The sequence below is a fragment of the Giraffa tippelskirchi genome, chromosome 1 (genome assembly GCF_054371585.1).
Source record: "Giraffa tippelskirchi isolate mGirTip1 chromosome 1, T2T-mGirTip1v1.2.pri, whole genome shotgun sequence".
In the NCBI taxonomy this organism is placed as follows: Eukaryota; Metazoa; Chordata; class Mammalia; order Artiodactyla; family Giraffidae; genus Giraffa; species Giraffa tippelskirchi.
The window spans coordinates 42,713,211-42,738,799 of record NC_137275.1 but is presented as its reverse complement, the minus strand read 5'-3'; the positions used below and the strand labels follow the sequence as shown (position 1 = coordinate 42,738,799).

General features: G+C 40.7%; 1 protein-coding gene across 5 annotated transcripts in view; it reads right to left on the bottom strand.

Moving 5' to 3' along the window:
• Positions 1 to 3,816: 3,816 nt before the first annotated feature.
• The window catches only part of KDR (kinase insert domain receptor), a 150,980-nt gene continuing 129,207 nt past the window's right edge, over positions 3,817 to 25,589 (bottom strand). For 3 of the 5 annotated variants that reach the window (XM_081589818.1, XM_081589807.1, XM_081589797.1), the window contains 3 exons: positions 25,460 to 25,559; positions 24,873 to 24,958; positions 21,113 to 22,709 (listed from right to left, as the gene is read on the bottom strand). In XM_081589818.1, the coding sequence (XP_081445944.1) occupies positions 22,487 to 22,709; positions 24,873 to 24,958; positions 25,460 to 25,559 (409 nt within the window). In that variant the 3' untranslated portion in view covers positions 21,113 to 22,486. Of the gene's footprint in view, positions 4,064 to 6,483; positions 6,567 to 21,112; positions 22,710 to 24,867; positions 24,959 to 25,459; positions 25,560 to 25,589 lie in introns of those variants that run through there. The other 2 variants (XM_081589836.1, XM_081589826.1) reach the window with 2 other exon arrangements.

Below are 25,589 nucleotides of genomic sequence, written 5' to 3'. Positions count from 1 at the left end.
GAAGACCTGTTTGAACACTGGACAAGAATATCACACATACGGGGACATAGGAACCATCAACCTGGGGAAGAAACTCATACTGCAGAGAATCAAGACATACTTAAATTTTGTCTTCAGTGAAATCCACCACTCTTGGTCAGGGGTCACAAAGAGTCAAACACAACTGAGTGACTAACATGCACACACAACATAGAAAATAATGTATGAAAGAAGGAATTGAAAACAGAAGAAATGAATGCATAAAGCAGTAAACAAAAAGTTGATAATGTTATTAAATCTAACTAAGAATAATCTTAAGCAGATGCAAATGAGAAAAGGATACTTACAATTGGTTCTTATAGTAAAAGTCTGTTTATATAAAGTCCCAAGACAGGCAAACCAAAATTATATAGTTTTGGAACACGTACACACTTATTAAAACTATTAAAAAATGAGAAATTTTTAAAAATAGTTTTTATTGGAGTATAGTTGATTCACAATGTTGTGTTAGTTTCAGGTGTGCAGCAAAATGAATCAGTTATATATATGCATATACCTACTTCTTTTTAGATTATTTTTCCATACAGGCCATTACAGAGTATTGAGTAGAGTTCTCTGTGCTATACAGTAGGTCCTTACTAGTTATCTATTTTGTATATAGTAGTGTGTATATATGCTTCAACAGTACATGAACCATGAACTTTCAGATGTTCAAGCTGGATTTAGGAAAGGCAAAGGAACCAGAGATCAAATTGTCAACATCCATTGGATCATCAAAAAAGCAAGAGAGTTCCAGAAAAACATCTACTTCTGCTTTATTGACTATGCCAAAGCCTTTGATTGTGTGGATCACAACAAACTGTGGAAAACTCTTAAAGAGATGGGAATACCAGACCACCTGACTTGTCTCCTGAGAAATCTGTATGCAGGTCAAGAAGCAACAGTTAGAACTGGACATGGAACAACAGACTGGTTCCAAATCGGGAAAGGAGTATGTCAAGGCTTTATATTGTCACCCTGCTTATTTAACTTATATGCAGAGTACATCTTGAGAAATGCTGGGCTGGAAGAAGCACAAGCTGGACTCAAGATTGCCGGGAGAAATATCAATAACCTCGGATATGCAGATGACACCACCTTTATGGCAGAAAGTAAAGAAGAACTAAAGAGCCTCTTGATAAAAGTGAAAGAGGAGAGTGAAAAAGTTGGCTTAAAGCTCAACATTCAGAAAACTAAGATCATGGCATCTGGTCCCATCACTTCATGGCAAATAGATGGGGAAACAGTGGAAACAGTGTCAGACTTTATTTTTCTGGGCCCAAAATCACTGCAGATGGTGACTGCAGCCATGAAATTAAAAGATGCTTGCCCCTTGGAAGAAAATTTATGACCAACCTAGATAGCATATTAAAAAGCAGAGACATTACTTTGCTAACAAAGGTCTGTCTAGTCAAAGCTATGGCTTTTCCAGTGGTCATGTATGGATGTGAGAGTTGGAATATAAAGAAAGCTGAGCACTAAAGAATTGATGCTTTTGAAGACTCTTGAGAGTCTCTTGGACTACAAGGAGATCCAACCAGTCCATCCTAAAGGAAGTCAGTCCTGAATATTCATTGGAAGGACTGATGCTGAAGCTGAAATTCCAGTACTTTGGCTACCTGATGCGAAGAACTGACTTATTTGAAAAGCCCCTGATGCTGGGAAAGATTGAAGGCGGGAGGAGAAGGGGAGGACAGAGGATGAGATGGTTGGATGGCATCACTGACTCAATGGACATGAGTTTGAGAAAGCTTCAGGAGTTGGTGATGGACAGGGAAGTCTGGCATGCTGCAGTCCATGGGGTTGCAAAGAGTCGAACATAACTGACTGATTGAGTGTGTATATATCAGTCCCAATCTTCCAGTTTATCCCTCCTCACCCTTACATCCTGGTAACAATAAGTTTCTTTTCTGCATCTGTAACTCTAAGAGATTTTTTTGTCACTAAAACTTAGATAGCGACTAACTCTGATGAGGAAGTAGAGGGACTTGATTTGGGAGAGTTGTGAAATGGTTTCTGGAACACTGGTTTAATTCAATTTCTTGAATTAGCTCATTGTTCTCAGAAGTGAATCTCTTTTGGAATTTGGGTATCAAAATGGATATTGACATTGTAATTATTATTTTAACTGTACATATAAATCTTTTGCATTACTCTGAATTACGATTTATCTCATGTTAAAAATACTAATTTTAGAGAATTTAAGTTCAAGTTAATATGAAGATGGAAACTGGGACAGTATAAAATTAGTGCATTCTAAATTCCTGTGTAATTTAAGAAGAAACTAGAAATATGGGTTAAGTTTTGCTTTGTTCAAAACAGGTAGATTTTCTTACAGAACATTGTTTTTAAATATATCTTTTACATTAAAAATATTTTAATTTTTTCTAATTTTAAAAATAATAATATCTTATAAGCAGTGTACAATAAAGCTCAGGTAGGATATATAGCTTTTTCAATGCTTTAAAATCTGATTAGACTTTACATTTGTAAAATTAGCTTATTTTGCATATTTCATAATGTAATTTATATTATATTTTGGAAACTTTATTTCCCCCCAAAGAGATTAAATCATTAAGGGCTGAGTATTCATTATGAATAAAGTTTAATATTTTGAAAAAATAAGTGAACTGAAGTGTAGCGGCTCAGTCATGTCCAACTCTGCGACCTCATGGACTGTAGCCCACCAGATTCCTCTGTCCATGGAATTCTTCTGGCAAGAATACTGGAGTGGGTAGCCATTCCCTTCTCCAGTGGATCTTCTCAATCCAGGGCTCTAACTCAGGTCTCCTGCATTGCAGGCAGATTCTTCATTCTATAAGTTAAACTTTTATAAGTCTCCTGCTGTGGAACAGGAGTCAGAATACCCCAGCTTTCTGTGTGATCTCAGGGAAGTTACTTTAACTCTCTGGATGCTAGTTTTCCACATGTGAAAACTGAAAGATGATCTCCAGAACCCTTCCAGTAATGTGTTTCTAAAGCATTTAGTTGTTTCCGAAAGTTTACTGTTATAAAGGAGGCTGCCAGTAACATCTTTGTGCAAATAACCTTCTACTTTTGTTTAGTTCAGATTAATTCCTCAGAATAAATCCCCAGGAACAGGATTAGTAGATATAAATATGTTTAAAGCTTTTGATACAACAGACCAGATACATTCTCTAAGTTGCTCTCCTAAGGCATTGTACCACTCATCAGTTCAGTCGCTCAGTCGTGTCTGACTCTTTGTGATCCCATGAATTGCAGCACACCAGGCCTCTCTGTCCATCACCAACTCCCGGAGTCCACCCAAACCCATGTCCATTGAGTTGGTGATGCCATCCAACCATCTCATCCTCTGTCGTCCCCTTCTCCTCCTGCCCCCAATCCTACCCAGCATTAGGGTCTTTTCCAGTGAGTCAACTCTTTGCATGAGGTGGCCAAAGTATTGGAATTTCAGCTTCAACATCATTCCTTCCAATGAACACCCAGGATTGATCTCTTTTAGGATGGATTGATTGGATCTCCTTGCAGTCCAAGGGACTCTCAAGAGTCTTCTCCAACACCACAGTTCAAAAGCATCAATTCTGCGGCCCTCAGCTTTCTTCACCATCCAACTCTCACATCCATACATGACCCCTGGGAAAACCATAGCCTTGACTAGACGGACTTTTGTTGGCAAAGTAATGTCTCTGCTTTTAAATATGCTATCTAGGTTGGTCATAACCTTCCTTCCAAGGAGTAAGCGTCTTTTAATTTCATGGCTGCAATCACCATCAGCAGTGATTTTGGAGCCCCAAAAAATAGTCTGACACTGTTTCCACTGTTTCCCCATCTATTTCTCATGAAGTGATAGGACCAGATGCCATGATCTTAGTTTTCTGAATGTTGAGCTTTAAGCCAACTTTTTCACTCTCCTCTTTCACTTTTATCAAGAGGCTCTTTAGTTCTTCTTCACTTTCTGCCATAAGGGTGGTGTCATCCGCATATCTGAGGTTATTGATATTTCTCCCGGCAATCTTGATTCCAGCTTGTGTTTCTTCCAGCCCAGCATTTCTCATGATGTACTCTGCATATAAGTTAAATAAGCAGTTGATAAACTGGCAGTAGTTAACAAAGGCTTTAAAAATGTTCTTAATCTTAAGTCTACCACTCCACCTCTAGGAATAGATCTCTAAGAGAAAGAAAAGACAGTTGGGTTTATCAAACTAATATTTATAATTTTAAAAACATGAGAAAAAACAAAGGTCAAAAACAGAATACTGGATTTTATACATTTAACAATGGAAGACTGTGACTATCAAAAATCAAGATTTAGAAGAGCATTTACTAACACGGGGAAATGTTCACAGTATATATTTAGTGAAAAAGCAGACTTACAAATGCCATGCATATTATTATACAATTATATACTTACAAATATGACATACATAGATATCTAAAATATACACCCACATATAGATATAAAATAAATATATTTTTGTGTTACTATTTGGTTTCTAATCATATATATTCTAAATATACACATATATGCTAAATATATATAACATATATTTAAAATGTGTATGTATGTGTTTAGTCGCTCAGTTGTGTCCAACACTGTGACTCCATGAACTGTAGCCTGTCAGGCTTCTCTGACCATGAGATTTTCCAGGCAAGAATACTGGAGTGGGTTGCCATTTCTTTCCCCAGGGGATCTTCCCAACCCAGGGATTGAACTTGCATCTCCTGTGTCTCCTGCATTGCCATCAGGGAAGCTCATATTTAAAACATATGATTAAAACCAAATTATAATAATGTTATTAGGTAGAGAGTAACGTGATTTTAATTTCCTGCATTTTAAAAATTTCATATAAAGAACATATATTGGTTTTGTGACTTGAAGAAAAAAGAAAAGCAGTAAGAGACTTCCGTGTTGGTCCAGTGGTTAAGAATCTGCCTTCCAATGCAGGGAATGCAGATTCGATTCCTGGTCGAGGAACTAAGATCCCACATGCTGCAGGGCAACTAAGCCCACATGCCAAAACAAAGATCCAATGTAGCCAAATAAATAAATAAGTATTTTTTAAAGCAGTAAAATGTAAAATAAAACCAAACAAGTCACTCCAGTTCTCCTCATCATTCACAGTGAATGGTCTCCCTTATCCAGACTTTTTTTTCTGCATAACAGTTTATTCAGGCACATGGTCTTGTGCTTTATGGCAAAGCCATGGGTGTTGGCCATCTTACTTTTGGTTCCCAGGGCTTCCTGATAGATCTAAGGATAGTCCCATACTCCTTGCCAGTCCCTGACTCAGAAATGGCTAACTCTGACAAATGAGCCATCAGGTGAAGTCCAAGATGTGAGTAGGGATCATTTGCTTGCCTCTGAGAGAGAGCGCAAGGAGGAGATGGTTTCTCCTGTACTTTCTCTCACTGTGGTCTAGACCAACCACAGCCATCTTGCAGATCTTTGCAACTGCTGCCAAAGATCAGAAACCAGAGAGATGGAAATAACCTGGGTATCAGGTGGCAGTACAGAGCTGCTGAAGCCGGTTCCACATACAGGCTTGCTGTTATGTAAGCTAATACATTTTATTATTGTTTCAATCAGTGTTTCTTAACTTTCACTGTGTAACAGAATCTCTAGGAGGTTTAGAAACTACCGATCCCCAGGTTATTCCAAGGTTAAGTCAAGGTCTTCAGGGGCAAACCCATCTGAGTTAGGGTTTTCTGTTCGTTACACCTGAAAGCATTTTGACGGATGAAGACACCTCTGCAGACACCTCCATTGCTATTTTCCTTAAACCTTCAAGTCAGGGATTTGCTTTGAGGTTTTCTCACGTCAGTTCCTCCTGGGCTGAGTTTTTTGCCTCTAAGGTGCACCATGACTAACGTCTATTTCTTGCGGACCTACCAAACCCATTCAACGCCTGTTCCATGTGAGTTTGCATATTTGTAACATGTTAAGGATCAAGGATGTGGATGAATCTACTCAGGCATTCCATAAAAGTGTTTTTTATGTTTTCAAAAAATATTTTGTGAAGACTGGGCTTCCCATGTGGCACTAGTAAAGAACTTACCTGCCAATGCAGGAGATGTAAAAGATGCAGTTTTGATCCCTGGATGGGGAAGATTCCATGGAGGAGGGCATGGCAACCCACTTCAGTATTCTTGCCTGGAGAATCCCATGGACAGTGGAGCCTGGTGGGCCACAGCCCATGGGGTCACAAAGAGTCAGGCACAACTGAAACAACTTAGCACGCACACACCTTTAACACAGTAGTTACATGATATTTTACTAAATGTTGAGTTTAACTATCAAGTGAATATGATATTTGAATATCTTATGTTTTTGGTTGGTACATTGTGGAAGGTATAGGATGCTAGAATCTTCTATTAGAATTATATATTCTATTTTTATAAATTGCCAGTAAGCTTCAAAAAACACTTTTCATGCAAGTACATTCATAAAATCACTCTTAGCAAGAAAACTGTTATAAATAGTACCTGCTTAAAAGAATTCAACAAGATCTTAAAGATGAAGTCTTTCAGAGCATCGATTCTCAATGCAGACCGTCAAAACACCATGTCTGAACAGTTGGTGGGTTCAATGGAGGGGGTGTGTATCATGACATACATAGTGAAAAAAAAAATCAGAGATCCATAAATAAGAATGACAACTTTCGAACTGACCCACTACTCTACTTAACCAGGCCCTAGAAAGCAAACTGGTCTCAGGAGGGCCAATCCTGCACCTTTCAGGGACTAACCCTTCAGAGGGATGGCTGTAGAATTAACACGAGCTGTGACTGAGCAACTTCACTTTCACTTTCACTTTCATGCATTGGAGAAGGAAATGGCAACCCACTCCAGTATTCTTGCCTGGAGAATCCCAGGGACAGAGAAGCCTGGTTGGCTGCTCTCTATGGGGTTGCACAAAGTCGGACATGACTGAAGCGACTTAGCAGCAGCAGCAGCAGCAGCAATGGGCTGCCAATGGGCTTCCCAGGTGGTGCAGAGGTAAGGAATCTGCCTGCCAATGCAGACATGGGTTTGATTCCTGGGTTGGGAAGATCCCCTGGACTAGGAAATGGCAACCCACTCCCACTCTTGCCTGTAGAATTCCATGGACAGAGGAACCCGACAGGCTACAGTCCATGAGGTCGAAGCGTCGGACACAGCTGAGCATGCACACCTGAGCATGCACGAACGCCTGTGGGCTGCCAATGAAACATTGTAAGCTTGCCCCACAGATGGCAGGACCCCTGTGGGAACCCAGTCAGACCCACCACGCTACTGATGGTTTTCGTGCCATTAAACAGCAAGTAAGTTAATAATTGTAGTGGTTTATCTCAACACTCCCTGCTGCTTTTAGTGCTTAACTCAAATGTGATGTTCATCAGCTTTTGCTAGTAGCAAGAGGCAGAGCTTTATCAGAAAATGTAAAGATCACTTTGCGATTATTATTTCGCCCTAGTGCAAGGCTACCCTAAGTGCCCCAACACAGCTCCTGGTGGGATGTTATCTCCTGAAGGCTCTGGAAATGAGTACGACGGCATTTAGATTTCCGTCCATGTCTGCCCCACTCCACCCCCACACACTCTTTTAAAAAAAAAATTAATACTGGGCTTACTTAAGTCACACAAAATGGCAATTGATAAGATATGGAGTAAGCAGTGTTTTTGTTTCAGCGTAGCCTGGCTGACCTGGTCACTCTACTCCAGGTCCCACCTGGTTCTTGCCGACCACAAAGCCACTTACTTTCTTGTCATCCTAAGTCTCTTGCACAAACTCCTATCATCTGGTGCACTAAATGCTCAAGGCAGTCATATCGTCCTCCTCTGTGGACTTAGCATTTTATATACAGTGCAGAGTTTGAGGGAAACCATGGGTTAAGAACCCCAGCAGCTTATGAAGGTTGGTAGCGAGCTGAGACTTTTAATTAAGTGCCTGGTGGGAGACTCTCGTCATTTAAGAGAGATTGACAAAGCTTCCATTTAGAGTGAATCAGTCTCTAGGAATCTCCCATCACAAGTTAGTGGACAGAAGATCTATCCAGCATCTTAAAGAGAGCAGTCACATCATTAAGCCATCACATCACAACCTGCTTTGGCAGGGAATGCACATTGGGTTCTTAGATCAGACATCATCAGTATTCAAATATTTCTGATTGGAAGCTGCATAGAGGAGACCAGAAGAGAAAGAGAATGTCACTTCAGAAATTGTCATCTGCCACCCAGCCAACCCTTAAACATCTTATCCTGCCCAGGCACACAAACTTCGGAGAGCCTGACAGTTGGAGTGCTAGTCAGCTAATTCAAAGGAAAGAGGCTTTCCTAGATTCTGCTTCAATATCCAAAATCTTAACTTGCAATGATTTTCCCAGCATCCCACCTGAAAAACAGGTTATTTGCCAAAAAAACAAAAACAAAAACTGTAGCTATAAAATATGAAGATACTCAAAGAAATAATTACCAGTGTTTTCACTGATTGCTTAGTTCTTACATCATCTTAAAAAGTTCTCAAATAACGTAATGTTAACAATGACTTTTTTTTGAGCCCCAAATGAGTTTCTGAAGGTCAGGCTAAATCAGGCTGACAAAGCAGGGGGTGGAGAAGAGCATATTGTTATGGGCTCTACAACATATATATTTTTTAATTTATTTATTTTAATTGGAGGCTAATTACTTTACAATATTGTGGTGGTTTTTGCCATACATTCACATGAATCAGCCATGGGTGTACATGTTTTCCCCACCCTGAACCCCTCTCCCACTTCCCGCCCATTCCTCAGGGTCATCCCAGTGCACCAGCCCTGAGCACCCTGTCTCATGCATCGAACCTGGCCTGGCAATCTATTTCACATATGATAATATACATGTTTCAAAGTTTTCTCTCAAATCATCCCACCCTCGCCTTCTCCCACAGAGTCCAAAAGTCTGTTCTTTACATCTATGTCTCTTTTGCTGGCTCACATATAGGGTCATCGTTACCATCTTTCTAAATTCCATATATATGGGTTAATATACTCTATTGGTGCTCCCTCAGGCCCTTCCTCCTCAGGGGCTTCGTGGTTGCTGAAGCTGCGGAAAGCTCAGCCTCTTGATCCATTATCTGTCACCATTCTAATGATTTGGCAGGAAAAGTACCTGCCCTCAGTCCCCCTGGGACAGACTCACATTCATTTATGAGCCAGAAGAGCACCCCTTCCTCACAACTTAATATGTTTAACAGCTAATTGCATCTGTGTAGGGATTACACTTTACATTGTGCAGCTTTATGGAAACAAACCCCGGGCTTCCTCAGATTCCCCTAAACAGCTCCTTATCTTGGAGAGTGAGATCCTTATCAGGGCCATATGTTAGAGGGCCTGGGCTGCTTCCAAATGACCCCAAGAGAGTCTGGGGCCTCATCAGGCTGCAGGGGCCTGAACAGAGTCGCAACCTGAACCAGCTCAGAGACCCAAGCCAAGGGAGGAGCTTCTTCCCTGCCTCCTCCCCTGCATAAACCTGTCGAAGGCCACTCAGGGCCAGGGCTGGGGTGGCCCACATTAGCTCCTCTCCCCAGGTGATTTCCTGTGCTGTCAAAGCCTGGGGGATTCGTGAGCACCTCATTCGAAATCACAGGGAAGCCTCTGCCGGTTCCCGTTCCCAGGGTGCTGTGGAAGCACTAACACATGGCTTTTTAACTCACTTAGGAGCTAATCCCTCTAACCTGTGAGGAAACCAGTTAACATTAACGGCTTCCTTTTCCCAAGATGGCAAGGTGGGCTCCAGCCAGAGAACCAACTTGTTTCACACACAGTTATCACAAGTCTTGGGAGATTCCTGGCCTTGGCAGACACTAAAAACACTCCTTCCCCTGGGTTATAACAATTCAGTGAGAGACCTTGTCTTAAGGAACTCCTGAGGGAGGGGTGTCGGCAGAGCGCAAAGAGCAGGAAATGTCTCCCAGTGAGAGGAGCCTGGAGCCAGAGGGGCCCTGCTGGAGTTTTCCAGCCTGTGACTCATGAGGCTACTTCCCTACTTGACCTGGCCTGGACTCCTGCTCCTCGGCCACTGTGTCTCAGCGTCTCTTCCTGTCTCCATTCCGCCCAGGCCCCTGAACAAAGCAGAAGTCTGGAATCCACAGCAAGGACTGAAGTGTTGTGTATACAGTTGGGCGTCATCTGTGGAAGCAGCTCTTTTGAAAACAGAAAATAACTTCCCTACCCAGAGAAGAACTTGGTGAGCTCTTAGAAGTGTCTACTTTAACAATTGGAGACTGAAACCTTGATTATCATCTCTTGAAAAAAGAAGACCTAGTACATTCTTTTTCATTGATTCATAGTAATAAGTAAGGCACTTGTCGAGCACTTAGGTGCCAGGCATTGTACTAAATGCTTTACATCTATTGCTTTATTTAATACTCACCACAACCTTTTGAGGTCTGTACTGTTGTTATCTCCACTGCATGATTGAGGAAACGGAGGCTCAGAGAGCCTTGTACATGTATCTTGTACATGATCACGTAGCTACTACATGGTGGAGCCGGGATCCAAACATGGGTCTGTCTTATTCAAGCACTCAGCTTCGTTGTCTCTAATATTCTGGGCAGAAAGGGAACTTGGAGACCATCTGAGTCAACTGGTACTCTGATCCTCAACTCTTATAACTCCTTAACTCCTTTCCAACAACCTCACAGAACAGTCTCTGCTTACCTCAGGGAAGGCAGACCCTGGGAGGTACAAAGGAAAGAGACTTGGGTATCAGACGACCCCGAGTCTGCCATTCTCGTGGTTTTTATCCATTGGTCTAATCACCATTTGGGAACACAGAAGAAAGTCAGAATACTCTCCATGGACACGTCTTCATATATGAAAAGAGAGCCCTTGCTTAGTCCCTTACATCTTCTCCAGTCCAACTAGTTCCAGTTTGCCAACCATTCTGTATGTAAGGCCGTCACAGGCACCCACCTCTGGGTGTGAGGCAACCTGTTAACTCTTAAGTGTGGTTACAAGAATGGAGAGTTAGAATTAAGTTGGTCTGATCAGCTTGGAGACAGTGGAAACCCTCCCTCCTTCCCTCTCTCTCCTCTATTCACCTAGTTATATAACTTAAAATTTCCTTACCTCTTTGGAAACCCCAACATACCCTGAAAATGCAGTCAACAAAAGTCTCTAAGGTGTTTTGCTCTTGCTGATGCCTAGGAAAGCAAGCTAAAATGCCAAAAATCAATTTGCAGAGAGCCAATTGGCTAAAATTCTATCTATCAAATGATAGATTTTATCATTGCATTCCACAGATACTGAGTACCTACCACTGTCTGGACATCGTTCTAAACACTGGAGCTGAAGCAATGAACAAAATAGACAGAAATTCTTGTCTTGATGAAGCTAACATTCTTAATATAATGGAATTGCTCCAGCCACTTTTGAGTTCTTCTGATTGCATGAATGTCATTTCACAATGCCTCAATGGGCATATGAGCACTCATCAAGTATTTCTAGCAGTCAGAAAAAAATTTCAGCATTTAATATCAGTGTGATTAGTTTGGGTCCCTTTACAGAATTTACATATAAATGGCAAATAAATATTATAATTTTATGCTAAAATTGATGAATTTGAATGAATCATTGAAAATGATTAAATGTATTCCTGGGAAATGTAAACCTATGTCCATCAATTTCTGAAAAATTGAAGTTTCCATAAAATTCTGTTATGAAGACAGAGTGAAAACCAATCCATTACAACTTCACAGAAATTGTCAGTACAAAATGATGTAAACTTTATAGATAATTTTTTTAAATTTTGGGGCTTATTGATAATTTCTTTTCACTTTTTTAAGATTTTATTTTTTAGAACAGCTTTAGATTTACAGGAACACTGCATAGAAAGAACACAGAGTTCTTTTATACCCCATCCCCCAGTGCTGTTTCTTCCATTATTTTTTAATAATTTTTTAACTTCTAGAACTAACACCCAAAAAAGATGTCCTTTTCATTATAGGCAACTGGAATGCAAAAGTAGGAATTCAAGAAACACCTAGAATAACAGGCAAATTTGGCCTTGGAGTACAGAATGAAGCAGGGCAAAGGCTAATAGAGTTTTGCCAAGAGAACACACTGGTCATAGCAAATACCCTCTTCCAACAACACAAGAGAAGACTCTACACATGGACATCACCAGATGGTCAACATTGAAATCAGACTGATTATATTCTTTGCAGCCAAAGATGGAGAAGCTCTATACAGTCAGCAAAAACAAAACTGGGAGCTGACTGTGGCTCAGATCATGAACTCCTTATTGCCAAATTCAGACTTAAATTGAAGAAAGTAGGGAAAACCACTAGACCATTCAGGTATGACTTAAATCAAATCCCTTATGACTATACAGTGGAAGTGAAAAATAGATTTAAGGGACTAGATCTGACAGACAGAAGGCCTGATGAAGTATGGATGGAGGTTCGTGACATTGTACAGGAGACAGGGATCAAGACCATCCTCATGGAAAAGAAATGCAAAAAAGCAAAATGGCTGTCTGAGGAGGCCTTACAAATAGCTGTGAAAAGAAGGGAAGTGAAAAGCAAAGGAGAAAAGGAAAGATGTACCCATTTGAATGCAGAGTTCCAAAGAATAGCAAGGAGAGATAAGAAAGCCTTCCTCAGTGATCAACGCAAAGAAATAGAGGAAAACAACAGAATGGGAAAGACTAGAGATCTCTTTAAGACAATTAGAGATACCAAGGGAATATTTCATGCAAAGATGGGCTCAATAAAGGACAGAAATGGTAAGGACCTAACAGAGGCAGAAGATACTAAGAAGAGGTGGCAAGAATACACAGAAGAACTCTACAAAAAAGATCTTCATGATCCAGATAATCATGATGGTGTGATCACTCACCTAGAGCCAGACATCCTGGAATGTGAAGTCAAGTGGGCCTCAGGAAGCATTACTACGAACAAAGCTAGTGGAGGTGATGGAATTACAGTTGAGCTATTTCAAATTCTAAAAGATGATGCTGTGAAAGTGCTGCACTCAGTATGCCAGCAAATTTGGAAAACTCAGCAGTGGCCACAGAACTGGAAAATATCAGTTTTCATTCCAATCTCAAAGAAAGGCAATGCCAAAGAATGTTCAAACTACCTCACAACTGCACTCATCTCACACACTAGCAAAATAATGCTCAAAATTCTCCAAGCCAGGCTTCAATGGTATGTGATCCATGAACTTCCAGATGTTCAAGCTGGATTTAGAAAAGGCAAAGGAACCAGAGATCAAATCGCCAACATCCGCTGGATCATCGAAAAAGCAAAAGAGTTCCAGAAGAACATCTACTTTTGCTTTATTGACTATGCCAAAGCCTTTGACTGTGTGGATCACAATAAACTGTGGAAAATTCTGAAAGAGATGGGAACACCAGACCACCTGACCTGTCTCTTGAAAAACCTGTATGCAGGTCAGGAAGCAACAGTTAGAACTGGACTTGGAACAACAGACGGGTTCCAAATAGGAAAAGGAGTACATCAAGGCTGTATATTGTCACCCTGCTTATTTAACTTATATGCAGAGTACATCATGATAAAAGCTAGGCTTGGAGGAAGCACAAGCTGGACTCAGGATTGCTGGGAGAAATATCAATAACCTCAGATATGCAGATGACACCACCATTATGGCAGAAAGTGAAGAAGAACTAAAGAGCCTCTTGATGAAAGTGAGAGAGGAGAGTGAAAAAGTTGGCTTAAAGCTCAACGTTCACAAAACTAAGATCATGGCATCTGGTCCCATCACTTCATGGCAAATAGATGGGGAAACAGTAGAAACAGTGGCTGACTTTATTTTTCTGGGCTCCAAAATCACTTCAGATGGTGACTGCAGCCATGAAATTAAAAGACACTTACTCCTTGGAAGAAAGGTTATGACCAACCTAGATAGCATATTTAAAAGCAGAGACATTACTTTGTCAACAAAGCTCTGTCTAGTCAAGGCTATGGTTTTTCCAGTGGTCAAGTATGGATGTTAAGAGTTGGACTATAGAGAAAGCTGAGTGCCGAAGAATTGATGCTTTCGAACTGTGGTGTTGGAGACTCTTGAGAGTCCCTTGGACTGCAAGGAGATCCAACCAGTCAATCCTAAAGGAGATTAGTCCTGAACACTCATTGGAAGGACTGATGCTGAAGCTGAAACTCCAATACTTTGGTCACCTGATGCGAAGAGCTGACTCATTTGAAAAGACCCTGATGCTGGGAAAGATTGAAGGCGGGAGGAGAAGGGGATGACAGGGGATGAGATAGCTGGATGGCATCACCAACTCAATGGACATGGGTTTGGGTAGACTCCAGGAGTTGGTGATGGACAGGGAGGCCTCGTGTGCTGCAGTTCATGTGGTCGGAAAGAGTTGGATACGACTGAGCGACTGAACTGAACTGAACGTTTTATTTTTAGTTCAGTATAGCTGATTAACAAACAGTGTTGTGATAGTTTCAAGTGAAGGGACTCAGTCATACATATACATAGAATTTGATGAGTTAATTATTAGGCAAACCAAGTATCTGACAAACTGATTCTTAGCAAATTGGTCACTGGCTAGCTGATTTGGGGCAAACTGATATTTGTAAATCAATGTAAAGTGATTACCTAACTATGCTGCCCCATCCCAAAATATGAGCAGAAAAATCAAATTAATTTATTTGAGTCTCTGACCAGTGGGTTTTTCTGAATCCTGCCTCTGTTCACACTGCGGTCTGCCCCGGCACTTGTCACCCGGCAATTTGTTCCTCATGCTGAGTCCATATGCCAGTCTTCAAACCCAGGGGACCAGGGACGGCAGAAAATCCCACTGAAGGCTTCTATCCAGTTTGTCAATGATAAGTAAATTAGCAATCTTTGAATCATTCAACACGCTATAAACTTAACTTCCCTATCCCCAGCATCATCATAGGAAAATAATTGCCTTTATTGAGTACTTTCCACTTATCAGGCAGTATGGTGGGTGTCTTATATACATACATCATTTAATCCTCATCAGGCTGAGGAAAGGAAGACTCAAAGCAGTTAAGTAATTTGCATGAGACCACACAGCTAGTAAGTAACACACTTTCTTCCCTCTGGCAATCAGATGTTTATTGTAACACTAAGCTTTTACATTTAGTCAAAATGGATTTAATTTATAGATAAAGCTGCCTGAAACATGGGAATCCTGAAGGCAACTAGATATTAACTAAGACAGTTTTCTCCTGTGGCTCAGTGGTAACAAATCCGTCTGCCAATGCAGCAGACACAGGCTCAACCTCTGGTCTAGGAAGATCCCACATGCTGCAGAGTAACTAAGCCTGTGAGCCACAACCATTGGGCCGTGCTATAGAACTGGGAAATGCAACTATTGAGCCCAGGTGCTGTCACTACTGAAGCCCGCATGCCCGAGAGCCTGTGCTCCGCAACAGAAGAAGCCAGTGCAATGAGAAGCCCAAGCACCCCAGCTAGAGAAAAGCTCATGCAGCAACAAAGACCCAGCACAGCCAAAAATAAATAAAATTATATGTAAAAAACTAACACACTTAAAGGTACCAGACTACCTTCACATGTATCTTTTCTTTGGTTTTGATTTATCAGAAGACAAGTCAGTGCACTGCCTTCCATCAGGAGAAAGGATTTCATCCTGATTCCCATCCCAAAATATGAGCATGCCCTCAAAATATAAGTAGACAAGATCTAATCCTGGCATGACCTTGCCTCCTGGGGCTTCAAATTTTAACTGCCAGTCTTCACTTGTAACCTGGTGATGATCGCACCTAACATAAGGGCCATGACAAGGATTTAATGAGATAGTATATGTGGAGTGAATAGTTCAATACTTGGCATATGGTAGACAATGAACGATCAAGGTTATTTCTCTGTCTTTCAGGCTACTCGGGTCTGAGTGACTGCAGAGCTAATTGAAATGTTTATCAACATGAAACAGAGAAACATAATGAAAGTGGAATCCATAATATATGTTTATCTAAAAACTCTATTAAATTTGCTCTAATATATATGTCATCTGAAATTAATACTTATTGGTACTTCCTTTTAAAGTGAACATTGCTAATTCTGTAAGTTCTGACTCAGGAATGGTTTCTGGCATGATATCTTCTTGTCTTGTCCATCAGTCAGAGAAGCAATAAGCTCTCCTGCAGTGCAGAAGACTACGAGAGTGAAAGCTGTGCAGAACGCTGAAATTTACTGATAAATGCGGTGATAAGGGAAGAATGAGGATCTTTTTTTCTGTCTTCATGACAGGTCCTCAAGGCAATTTGCCAACCATATTAGACAGCAGAAAGGAGGGGTGGGGAAAGGTAGAGAAATGTATCATGATCTATTCACAGTGACTGAACTAAAAGAAAATTCTATTTCTATTGACTTCAAGTATATGCTGCTTAAAAGATTCTCAAGTTGGTTTATACAGGAGCACACTTTGATTTGTAAAACAGATATATTTAAGAAATATTGCACCTTACCTGATAGTATTTTGAAATACCCAAGGGGAAGTCATTGTATACAGCAATCCCTACTGAAGAATTCCTAGTAAAACTAATGACAATGATGGAATTTACTCTTTCTGTACTTCAAATGTTCACCAACTGGAAAAGTTTAAAATGCGGAAGAGTAGTATAAAGGTCAGTGTTACTTATGACAAAACAAAAGATTCCTTCTGTGTTGCCATACAATGCCTTCCAACATGGAATTCTTCCAAATGCATTATCAGAATCTCCTCTTGCTATATAAGTGCAAATTTTTCAACATAAGGTGAACCAGATCAAGAAAAGCCTCATTCCCCCAACCTGCTGTCAAAGAGCTTCTTACCTGATTTTTGCCATGAGCATTCTGACTCTAAAGTCAGATTAAGTCCCCCCATGGTAGAATCTATGTGTTATAATACCTAGAAATGTCCTTGAACTCAGATATTTGTTCAAAAATGACTGAAAGAAGAATAAGCCAATAATGAGAAATGTGCTCAGTTGGTTAAAGGGATACCCTAAGAATACGTAGAGAATTCTGGGATAAGATTGAAATTCTTCCTTTCCAGGGTTCTGCTAATAACTTTTAACCCAAGCAGCTATGAAGACAATTCTGACCACTAACTGTTAAGGTGCCTGGCACATAGTAAATGCCTAACAAACATTTGTAGAAACCATCAATGAGCTCCTTTAATGTCTCCTAGATGGGCTTGACGCCCAATCTACACTGTGATGCTTATATCTTGCTTTAGAGTCTCTATTAATTAAATGGGTTAATATTAATAAACTCTTTTCAAAAGAGTGTCTGGCACAATGTAGCATTTTTAAAGTACAGTTAAATACAAACAAACAGATATTACTTACTTATAATTGAGTATTAAGGCTGAGTCTTTGGTCCTAATTTCTCTGGAAGGCCTGCTTTCCCACTACAGGCTGCCAGTTTTCTCGTTAGCTTAGGCAATGAATGTGGAATGCTGTTGCCCACTGTGCATCCAGCCTGAATTCTTAACATTGGGTCTGGGCTTTCATAAGTCCATTTCTGCTCTTTCTGTGGCAATGAACAGAATGTTTTCAATCCCCTTTTCATGATAAGTCGTTTTGCTTTAACGAGATTCCCTACGCAAAGCACCAGGCTCCCATGAAATCTCTCTCCCTAACAATGGCTCAGAGGGTTCTTGATGAGTCATTTCTTACCCCACATCCTGTGAAACACACATGGGATCCGAGTCAGTCAGTGCAACTACCCTTCCCACTGAAGAACTCAACCACCTTTCTGGACTTATTCCCCCCAAATATTACTCCTTGAAGAAGAGAGAGGACAAAGAGCAAAGAATGGGACAAAACTGGAGCAGAGGTCAGCTTCTCATTCCCTGCCTTTTTCTTTTTGTAGTGCGTCTAAAAGTCGAGACCTTCAAACAATTCAAGCATGGGGGTATGCTGTCACCAGTTACTAGTAAGTATGCTGTCATAGGTTCTAAAGTATTTAGTATAAACAAAGCGTGAGACTAACGTAAAAAAAAAAAAATCAAACCATATGTTTTCATTTTATTTTTAAACCAAAAACTATGAGTGAAACTACTGAATGTAATGTTGTTCTATAGGTATCAAGAGATTACAGAAAGGTTATATGCTGTGTTGTAAAAAATAAAATAAAATCTAAGATACAATTTGATGTCTTCTCATTAACATTCACTCATCACATATCTGTCACAGTTTACTGTAATCCTCGTCTTATCAATAGTCTTCCTTAGAATAAGTCTTCCCTAACTCAGAGCTCTTTCTTATCTCTGAGTCAGACCTCAGCTGAGTTTATGTTCTACCACTTTAGCTCCAGAACTTCAGGCTAACTTGACTGTTATATTTCTCTCCAAGTTGCTACTTCAGATTTCTCTTCTTCTTTCCATTCTGATCAAAACCAGAGTATGTCTTTAGTTTACCTTTTTAACTTCTATGACGTAGGAGCATTCTGTAACTTTCCCCCCCAGGACATCAGGCTTAAAATTACTTTCACAAAGACTGCCCAGATTTTCACTTATGTCTAAAGCCTTTTGTGGGAGAGACTCATGTAGAAAACACAATTTTATAAAAACATAACATATTGGAAGCCCCTTTAATCTGTGCTCACTCCTTACCTGAAAGCCTGGGCATGATATGCCTACTGCCCCTACAGGACAAGGGCACACAAATGTGAAAAGTTGTATATTAAGAGCTACTCTCTGATTATATGCCAATCAAAAAAAAATAGAGAAATTTGTTGTTGTTTTTTTTTTATTTGTTTTTTTAAAAATGAAAGGCACAGGGTGATAAATATCTGAGTGAGACTTCTAAGACATACTAGGGGAGACAGGAAAACTGGGCTAACTACAAAGTGGTGGGTTTTAGATTTTTACTTTTCTTCTTTCATTGAAACAAAGGAATATGCATTGATAAGAAACGCTACTCTATGGGTAATGAACTTAAACCTCCCACCACTCTCCTCTCTCCTGCAGTGTGTTTGGGGAGAAAGGCTGCTGGTAGTGGGGGAGGTGGGAAGGTTGCGAGGAGAGGAAGTTTAGAGGAAAGAGAGAAACAGAAGGCGAAAGGACAAGGGGGGTTGAGAGGAGGGAGAAGAACAAAGCAAGTCAAGGGAGAAAATGAGAGCAGCCAGGAGCCAAGGGGAGACAGTGTGGCCTCACCGAAAACACACCAAATGTCTCCAGTGAAAATATTGAAAATAAGGCCATGCAGGAAGCACTTTTAAAAGCTACAAGGTGCCTTTCAATACAGGGGCAAATGAGGAGAGAAAAGGAGCTAAGATCAAGGGGCATGGGAAACAGAAGAAAGAAGGGGGGGGCTAAACCTCCCCTCCGAATTATTCTGTCTGACGTGCTGAAAGCATGTCTTTATAAAGCGTGAAGTTTCAACCGAGTCCAAACCCCTGGCATTGGAAACAGTGACAGGGGCCGCTCATGAGAAACAAAATCTCTTTTTCTTAAAATGAAGAAAGTTCTGTTTTTCTGTGAGGTCTTCTCCATCTTGAACAGCCTGGACTCTCCTTCCATTCATTTACTGGACAACATTGTAACAACAGGAAAGACAAGACCAGACCTGACCTACAGTTTAGCATCTCTCGGAAGACCCTGCCTCACTAACACCAGCCAATGGCTCAATCTGTAAGTGCAGTGCCCAGGAGCCACACAAACCTGGAACTGCCCTCTTTTCCATCATAAAGTTGTACAGAACGTCTGAGTGAAATGATAGGGTATGAAAAATGGTACAATGTGTACTTCCCCAACCACAGGGGAAAACAGGTATATTTAATAAAGGACGCAGCTACAACTGCTTGAAGAAAACAAAGCTAGATCCCTACCTCAGTCCATCGTTGTTGCTGTTCAGTAGCTAAGTCAGGTCCAACTCTTTGTGACCCCATGGATGGCAGCATGCCAGGCTCCCCTGTCCTCCATGTCTCCTGGACCTTGCTCAAATTCATGTCCATTGAGTCGATGATGCTACCTAACCATCTCATCCTCACTCTCAAATCCCCAAAGGATTTCAATGTAATAAAAGAAAAAAGACAATTTAGAATTTTGCATTATTTTAGAATTGGGAAGATCTTCCTCAATATGATTTTTAAAACTTAGAAGACACCTAAAAATATACATAGGCATATCTTTTGACTATATAAACATTTCAAAATCTTTTATGAAAAAAATCCCACAAAGAATAGGACTACTCTTCAGTGCCAATAATTTTTAGATAACTCTACTTACTGAATTCAAGCAAAAGTAATCACTCAAAATGGCAATGTTGGATCAGAGGTTCTGACACTGTAAGGATGGTGTGTGTTAGTCACTCTGTAGTGTCCGACTCTCTGCGACCCCCATGGACTGTAGCCCACCAGTCTTCTCTGTCCATGGAATTCTCCAGGCAAGAATAGTGGAGAGGGTTGTCATTCCTTTCTCCAGAGGATCTTCCCGACCCAGGGATCAAACCTGTGTCTCCTGCACTGCAGGCAGATTTTTACTGTCTGAGCCACCAGGGAAGCCCCGTAAGGATACAGTAAAGCGTTATTGAAAACTATAAATATGCTCCATGCTTCCCTGCACTGCTGGGTCTGGTCACTTTTCTCAGATATCTTGGTCCCTGAATTTCATGGTTGGCGGTTCTGAGAGGCACGGGGGTTACTAGAGGGCCAGAAATACTGTTAGAGTACTTATCACATATCTCTCAGTCCATGTTTTAAGAATCTCAAAAGTGCTCGGAATTTAACAAGAGTATGTGTGTGTGTGAATTATTTGTGCTATGAAGAAGAGAGGGAGAAGCAATTATACCTTAAGCCAGAAATATTCACCCTCAAGACAGCTGTGATAGTATTATACCATTGTATTTTTTTAAACTAAGAATACATTTGTTTATAAAGTATATAAGCATTTTATGAAAATATCCTTTATAAGAAGAGTAAGAGAACAAGTAAAAATAAAAAACAGCCACAGGAAACGCTGTCTGAATCCCCTTCCTCCATTTCAGAAGTGAGAGGAGTGATGGGTATAGTGATGCAACCTTGCAAAGGATTCCTTCAAGTTTTTCACTTTTTTTTTTTTTAATAAAATGGCATTGCTAAAAGCGTTATGACCTTTGTTATGCTACATAATACTGTTACAAAATGTGAATAGTACAAAGTTCATTATATATAATATAAGGTTTTAATATATTACATTTGTTTCTACATAAACAGACTATAAATATATGTGCCATAGCATGTTTTATAGTCGTTGCTCCCAGCCTCTCATACTATGGTACCAAACAGAAAATACATCTTTTTTAAAAAGAAAAGAACAAGGGCAGAACCAGTAGAAAGAGCTTTACATGTTAAAAGCCTAAATAATACAACAGGTATTGTCATAACTTGGGCTACAAGGTAATTTTGAAATTTGGCGAAGAATTACTCAGAGAGTGAACAAACCAAATCATATTTTACTAGGGCGTACGGGTCAAATGACTAGAATACTGACTGGCCGGGAGCGGGAAGGTGGGGAAGGGACAGTCAGGAAAATACCGAAGGGAAAGGGGAAGACATGGAGAGGCGAGAAGGAACAAGAGAGTAAAATCCTTCCTGAAGCTTTGACACCACAGCTCCACACCGAATTTACTGCGGTCAGGCTCAGACATATCACATCAGGACAGACAGGTGGGTGTCCATCCAGAAGAAACCAGAAGCTGGTTCACACAGTCAGAAATCCTCAACGTGACAGGGAGCCTCCGTCTGAGTGTCCTTTTCTGTGGCATCCTGAGTAAAGGATCAGTCTCGAGACAAGAAGCCAGAGCTGCATCATTTCCTTCCTGGGGCTTGGCCAGGAGACACGTAAGAGTCCGGAAGGAACTCTCATTAGGAGTCGGAAACAGCACAAGGAACTCTCATTTAGCCCAAATGGGAAGAGCACGCAACCTTCTAAAACCAGTCACCTTGTCTGAAGCCTTTACATTTCCTCACAAACTCTAAGTCCACCACCTCCACCAGAGCCAACACAACGCATGCGCAGGCTCCAGGGCGCTCCCAAAGCAAGTCAGCGTCTTCCTTTCCGTCAATCCAAACCCCACAGGTAAGACTTGGCTCCAACAAGCAAAGCTTCCTAGATGGATTTAGCTCTAAAGGTCTCTCCCGTCTTCAACACCTAAAGCATTTCCATTGCCTGGTTTATCTTCTAGTTTTACGAGGTGTCCGCTCCCCGGGCACTGCTACTTCTCTGAGGGTGAAGTCATTTCTTGAACTTCTTTTGCTGCAACCCCTGGGGCAACCCAGGGTAGGGCGCATCCACCGTGCTTTTTAAATGAATGAAAAAAAGAATAAGATCAACACGGGGAGATGACACAAACACATTCTTGGATCACAAGCATCTCAGGAAATGCCTAGAAGACTGGCTCCCTGCAGTCTGAGGTCCTTTTTTTTGAAATGAAAATCAAATGTGGCTACTTCCTGGTGGTGGAAAGAACAACACTTGAAAATCGGAGCAGCACCTCTCGTGTGATTTCCAGGACTGGGGGACACGGGTGCCTCCTTTTAAACCGGAGGAGAGCTCAGTGTGGTCCCAGAGTCAGGCTGGAGAATCGGAGCTGCGCTGCCAACCTGTGGCCCAATCTCCATCAGCTTTAAAAGTTCAGCCTCCTCGCTGGAGTACACAGTGGTGTCTGTGTCATCAGAATGGTACCCCGACTGGTAGCCGCTCGTTTGGTTTGAGCCTTCGGATGCCACAGACTCCTTGCTTTTGCTGGGCATCAGTCCACTGCGGAAGAGATGGCAACCAAATAAGTTGGCAGAGAGAAGGCAGTTCTTGTGCATTTAATCCTAACCCCATCCTCAACCCCATGTGGGCTGTCAAGTTTCCTGGAGACACAGCCCATCCCTCCCACTTGTTAATCAACATAGCAGGTTTACTCAGACAATGTCTATTTTCAGGTACCAGGATGAAATCTGAGTTGCAGATAAGTCCTCTTATTCGAGTCCAAGCCTTTCAAGCCTGAGATGAGATGAAAGGCAGTTCTCTTGGATTATGCAAAGGCTACAACCAATGGAACCTTTTTATGGCCTTGCAGACTGACAAGTTTGTGTACAAGAATAGGAGCCAAAGGGACTCTTTCATGAAGTGGGAGGAAACTGGGATGTTCTGAAAGTCCAATGGTACTTGTCACACACTGCCAAGTAGGGGATCACAAGGCCCATGTATGGTGTTAATAAAATTCTTGAGCAACTTTAAACTTTGGTAAGCTGAAGTGTGTGTGTACAATCAAGCTAGACATGTCAAAAACTGCTTTTTACTCATCAAAACCACATTCTTTGGAAGTGTGGAGGACTGGATCACTCAGCAGCAACCAGAAAACGTTTTCAATGGCGTGGGATTGTGACAGACAGTAATCATGTCAAAGCTTAGAAAAAAGCTTAAAAAGGCCTTTTGTAGCTGGGTGTAGGCTGTGTGGAGCTTAAGTCATTCTGAAGTATAGTGATTTTCCCCCTTACTAGGTGTTTTACCAATCTATGCATGTTACAAACCAAAAAAGAAAGGATTTTATTAACTCTATGTTCATATATGGTTTGAAAGTTATTTCACATAACTAGAAATGCATCTTTTCTTTCAATCCAACCTCAATAAAATGGACTTAGTGTATCAGACAATGGAATGGTACATAATCATTGCTAAGCAAATAAAATACTTTGAATCAGTGAATAAAACATATAATTGGCTCTCACAATTTCTCATCATGGGCCTAGGGCAAATGATAAAATTGCACAATGGCACATTTTAATTTTTTTTTTCTTTTAATATTTATTTATTTATTGGCTACACTGGGTCTTAGTTGCAGCATGTGGGATCTAGTTCCCTGACCAGGGATCGAATCCAGGCCCCCTGCACTGGGAGCACAAAGTCTTAGCCACTGGACCACCAGGGAAGTCCCTAATTTTTTTTTTCTTAACATGAGCATCACTCAGGAATGCAAGGGGGCTCTCATTTTATCCAACAGTTGATTATAAATAGATCAAAATCTTCTCAATTCACACCTAGAGTGAAACTGCCAGCAAATAAACAACCACTCTGCATCCTACTATTCTTATAAATACAGAGTTTCTTATTTATTTATTAAGTTAAAAGCAGGTGGTGGTGGTTTAGTTGTTAAGTCATGTCCAGCTCTTGCAACCCCATAGACTATAGCCTGCCAGGCTCTTCTGTCCATGAGATTTTCTAGGCAAGAATACTGGAGTGGGTTGCCATTTCCTTCTCCAGGGGATCTTCCTGACCCAGGGATTGAACCCAGGTCTCCTGCACTGTAAGCAAATTCTTTACTGATTGAACTACCAGGGAAGCTACAGGAAGCCAACTGTAAAAGCAGGTACATCTATTCAAAACTACTACAAACTCCTATAGAACCATGTGGAAGACATTATATTCAAAACCAAATTCACTGTTTTCCCCACAATTAAATACTTAATAATTCAGCCAACAGTATTTAAATATCTTCAGCAAGTAGACAATGATTTACTTATATATCATACTTCTTAAGGACAGGTGCACCCATTTCCATTCAGGTTTGAAAATTCTTCACTGTAGAGTCTACAAAGATTTTAACTATCTCAAGAGTTTTATTAAAGATCAAGCCAATAACCTCTTTGTCACTTAGCCAATGTCACACAAACCACTGACCACAGCAAATATGCTCAGAAATTCCCTAGTATACATAAAATCTGGTAAAAACCAACCAAATCCTCTTATTTCAGATTCTTTTTAGACTTCCAGGTAATGTGTTTGTTTCTGTTCTTTATTAGTTAGGTTGATGCAAATTTGCCTAACTGATAAAGATATAAAAAAAGGAAAACTCTGCACTTATGCTCAAAATCCTAAGTTCCTTCCAAAAATTCCCCTTGAAATTTGTTTTTCTATTTGGCTGAACCTTACCTAAAAGATGGGGCTAACTTGGTTCTGTCTTCCAGGGTTTTCAGCTCTTCAGATGCAAGAACCATGCCACTGTCCGTCTGGCTGTCCTTTTTAAGAGACAATGAGATGGCACAGTTGATTGAGTGTATATACTGACCAATTGCTTAATCAAACTGATTTCCTAACCCATCTCTGAGACAGCATTTCCATGTTCTGCAGAGAGAGGTAAAGGTATTATCGCCATAAACTGTACTGGGCTATGAGAGGAAGCAATTGCTTCCACAATAGACCCAGGCCTGGAAGAAGAGAGGAATTTAGGAAGACGCTAAGGAGACCCGTTTCTATCCCTCTTTCCACAATAATATTATTTACACTTCAGTGGAACTGGGCATGAAGCTCAATTGTCTTGAACCTTAACCAGGGGCTTCACTTATGGAAAAAACAAGGCGGCCCAATAAGTTCCATCACTATAATGACCCCAAGACACATACCCACAAGGGCAGCCTCATAATGAGGCTCCAAGACTCTAACGCTTAGGCTAATATTTATCTAGCTAATGTTTCATCTTTGGTATTATTTCTGAGACTATTTTTAAAAGATGTACTTACATCTGGGATGACTTTTACTTCTGGTTCTTCCAACGGGATATCTTCAAATGTTTTTACACTGACAGGCCGGCTCTTTCGCTTACTGTTCTGCAGATACTGACTGCAAAAGAACAAATATTTATATTTTAGT